This window comes from Apium graveolens, chromosome 9 (assembly GCF_009905375.1).
Source record: "Apium graveolens cultivar Ventura chromosome 9, ASM990537v1, whole genome shotgun sequence".
Classification (NCBI taxonomy): Eukaryota; Viridiplantae; Streptophyta; class Magnoliopsida; order Apiales; family Apiaceae; genus Apium; species Apium graveolens.
In genome coordinates, this window is record NC_133655.1 from 255,360,579 (window position 1) to 255,364,830 (window position 4,252).

At 41.8% G+C, this 4,252-nt stretch overlaps 1 protein-coding gene across 1 annotated transcript; it reads right to left on the reverse strand.

The window, feature by feature from the left end:
• Positions 1-811: 811 nt before the first annotated feature.
• Positions 812-1,828, reverse strand: LOC141686181 (uncharacterized). The gene is made up of 2 exons (XM_074491231.1): positions 1,542-1,828; positions 812-1,325 (listed from the first exon to the last, which is right to left on the reverse strand). Exons 1-2 carry the CDS (start codon positions 1,826-1,828, stop codon positions 812-814), a joined length of 801 nt encoding a protein of 266 aa, XP_074347332.1.
• Positions 1,829-4,252: the final 2,424 nt, after the last annotated feature.

Consider the following 4,252-nt stretch of genomic DNA (forward strand, 5'->3'; position numbering starts at 1 on the left):
ATCCTCCACTTCCTATTGAAATTTTTGACCTTCACGGGGTTGGTCAACCACTCAGGAAATTGCACTTCCTCAATGAATCCAGCTTCTACGAGCTTCTCAACCTCCTGTTTAATGGTTTTCAACCTGTCAAGGTATAAGTTCTCTTTTTCTGATGTATGGCCTTCCGAGTTGGATCGACGTTCAACTTATGGGTTATAAGGTTAGTATCAATCCCAGGCATATCAGCTGGTGGCCAAGCAAACACATCATTGTTCTCTTACAAGAAAGTTGTCAATTGGCGCTTCAGGTACTTGTCCAAAGATGCTCCAACATATATGACCTTATACGGGTTTAATGAGTATAGGGGAACTGGGACTAAGTCCTCAGCAGGCTTTCCTCAAAGTTTTTCATTCTCATGGACATCCATATCTTTTATGGGAAGGACCTGCCCCCCAGTTCCATCGGGCCTAAGTGCTGCAACATAGCAACTGCGGGCCATTTCCTGCTCTCTTTTCTACTCTTCAACACCGTTTCTGGTCGGGAACATAAGTACCATGTGTTAGGTTGAGGGCACGGCCTTGAACACGTCTACTCATATTCTTCCATGGATAGCATTGTAAGTAGAGGCGGCCTTCACAACCTGAAAATTTAACATTTGTGTTGCCTCTCTTGGCTCTTCCCCAATGGTCATGGAAAGTTATATTACGCCTTCGACTTGGAACTTCACTTCATTGAATTCGTATATGGGTGTGTTTGAATGGGTGAGTTAGGAGTCATTATACCCCATCCTCAGAAACATGTCATGAAAAAGAATATCCATAAAAGCTCCATTTTAGACTAGTACTATCTTAACAGGACAATTTTCAATAATTGGTGTGATAACCAAAGGATCGTCCTGAAGAAACTTCAAACCTTCAAGGTCGGAGACACCAAATTCTAGTGTCATCATAGTCTTAGCACGCTTGGGTGCTTTTCTGACTATATTCATCACCTCTCTTGCATAGGCCTTTCGTGAGTTTTTTATTGTCCCAACACATATTGGACCTCCTGAGATCATATTGATTACTGGCCCTCGGGGCTGTGGGTTACGATCTTGGTCATTGCCCCTTCGATCATTATCTCTCTTCTGGCCTCTAGCATCTTCACCCTTGGAGAACTTCCCAAATTTTCCTCTTCGGATCAGATACTCGACCTCGTCCTTGAGTGGTCTGCAATCGACAGTGTCATGAGCAACATCTTTGTGGAACCTATAATACATGCCCTTATTTCTTTTCTCGGGATCACCCCTTAGTGGCTTCAACCATATGAACTCCTGATCCTTCTCAATCTCTAACAAAATTTGGCTCCTTGGAACATTCAAACTTGCATAATCAGTTAACCTTGGTGATTGGTTCTTCTTGGAAGAGTAATCTGAGTTCTTTCTAATTCGAGGATACTTGTCCTTGGCATCATACTCTTGATCTGTACTCTACTTCTTATTGCTCACAGGTTCATTATTCACCACTGTCTTATTCATACTTTCATCCACCTTGATATACTTTCCAGCCCTATCCTGGAGCTACAGCATGCTTTCAGGAGGGTGCTTAGCCAAGGACATCTTGAAGAACTCATCCCTGGTCCCTTGCTTAAGGTCTATAATAGCTACCTTTTTGTCAAGATCCGGGACCTTCAGGGCCTCCTTCGTGAATCGGTTAAGGTAGTCTCTAAGGGACTCATTCGCTCCTTGTACAAGACCCATGAGAGAAGCCAAACTCTTCTCGCGAACTATGCCACTAATGAATTGCTTGATGAAGGCCTGGCTCAGTTCTCTGAAGGATCCAATTGAATTGGGGGTAGGCGACTGTACCATCTTTGAGCCATACTCGACAGGGTTTGAGGAATGGCCCGACACTTGATAGTGTCATTCACGGGCTGTAGCATCAGGGCGTTAAAAAATGTTCTAACATGATTAGCAGGGTCGTCAATACCATTATATGCCTTGATGGTAGGCATCTTGAAGTTTCTCGAGATGTTAGCATTCATAATCTCTTCGGTAAATGGTGGATTTGGTTCATCAGGATCTCTTAAAGGCATCAAGTCATTCGGGCCGGACCTTGGGATCAGCACTCTCTACCTTGGTGTTGGACCTTGCAGGTCTATAATAGGAGGAAAGTCCCTTGGTCTTGCTGCAGGTGAGGGGTCTTGGTGTCTGGTGCATCTCTAGATCATGCTTCAACCTTTGGATTTTGTCTTCTTGAGCCCTGATCCTCTCTTGTACGCCTTGGGGAATCGTCCCTTGGGTGCTCCGCTGTTGTTGGGACCCTTCATCTTGAGGCTCCTTACCAGCACACCTCCTTTATGGGGCGGTCTCCTCCTTTGATGAATTTGAGTCTCTAGTAGAATAAGGCCCAGAGAAATCACGATCTTCAGGGATTGGAGTTAAGCCATAAATGTATTGGCGCGTTCGCCCTTATCCTTCACCTCGATTAGAGAGATCACATCCTCCAACCTCTGGGTATAGAGGTATCCCGTAAGGTGGGTTGATAGTTCCTAGGGTCATGATAGTTGAGTACTAATACCTGACTGTTATAACCCCAATTTTTGGAAATTTTTGAGACCTTGATGAATAGTAACTTTTGTTTATATTGCTGATTAATAAAAATTGTCAGAACACCCTATGTAGGGGTTCTTTAATGGATATCCTGAGATCATATTAGCATTCCATAATGTATATGAGGGTATTTAAAGATCGCTAGAATTTGAATTCGGACACTTTGATTTTTCCCGAAAATCCACCAGAGACCGATAAAATTAAGTATAAGGTAAGATGATGAAAAAGATTTCAATTCAAGGATTACAAGAGAGGATCATTGAAGGAATATAAAATATTAAGAAAAGTTTAGGGAAGCCCAAGTAATAAGATCCCGGATATGATCCCTCAAACGATTAACGAGAATGAGAGATAAGTGAACTGTAAAATAAATAAACGACCAAGGGGCAAGCACGTGCAAGTAGCATGGGAAGGAAGCTTCCAAGAGAAGCTAAAACATGTGGTTATAAGTAAAGGCACCCACGCACCATGAGATTGTGACATGTGGCGAAGGAATGATGCAAGCAATGACAAAAGCAAGTGATGTCATCACTTTATCAAGATATTTGTTCAAGCATTATCCTCCACCAAGCATTTCTTTCTCATTTCCCAAGGCAAACCAAGCAAGCAAAAGCTCTCCCCCATTTTCTTCTTCCTCCATTCGACCTTTTCATAGAAATGGTGAAATAGATTTTCAAAACTCAAGCTCTAAGCCATGGAAAATTACAAGGTTTGTTTCTTTGGTTAGTTATGCTATAAGTTTGAAGCCAAGATTCCAAGAATTCCTAAGTTAAACAATTCCTCAAAGTTCTTGATGAACAGTGTTTTCAAGAACTACATTGTATTTTCTTATGTTTTCTTTAAGATCCAAGCTCGGTAGAGATGGTTAGAGGTTCCTAGAGGCTTGTTGGTAATTCTCCGCTCTCCAAGGAAGGTATAAACTCTTGAACCCTAAGTTTTAAATTTGGTTTGTTTGGATGATAATGGTGATTAGGATTTTGGGTTGTTTGTGGGTGATGTTTGGATTATTGTGGTTAGATTGGTGTTGATTCGGTGTTGGTAAAATTTGGAAATCGTTAGGTTATAGCCGTCGTAATGCCTGATTTTCCTTAACTGTTTTGTGCATAAATTTTGGACCCGAACACCCACTGCGATGAATTAAAAACTTCCAAGCTTAAATAGGTTGTGTTTTAAGCTTCGTTTTGATATGTGGTTCGCTTAGATCCGATGTACGGAATAGCTGACCCAGCCAAGGCAAGAACCTGGATAAAGGAAATAGAGGAACCATTTAAGATTCTCAATAATTGATGAAGTACAAAAGGTTGTTTTTCCACTTACCTTCCTAAGGGAGAGGCCAATCACTGGTGGGAGGCCAAGAAAGATATAGAGAAAGATGTTTTAATAAAGTGGTTAAGGTCCAGTCAATTGTTTTGGGGAAAGTACTTCCCAGGGTATAAGAGAGAAATGTGAGAACAACTTCCAAGAACTGAGAAAAGATTGGTGACGGCCCCTCTGTTGGCGTTGCCAGATGGAAAAGGAGTTTATGTGATTTATAGTGATGCCTCACACAAGGGATTAGGGTGTGTACTTATGCAGCATGGCAAGGTAATCACGTACGCGTCCAGACATTTAAAGGAATATGAAATTCGATATCTTACCCATAATCTTGAGCTTGTGGCAATAGTTTTTTCCTTAAGGATTTGG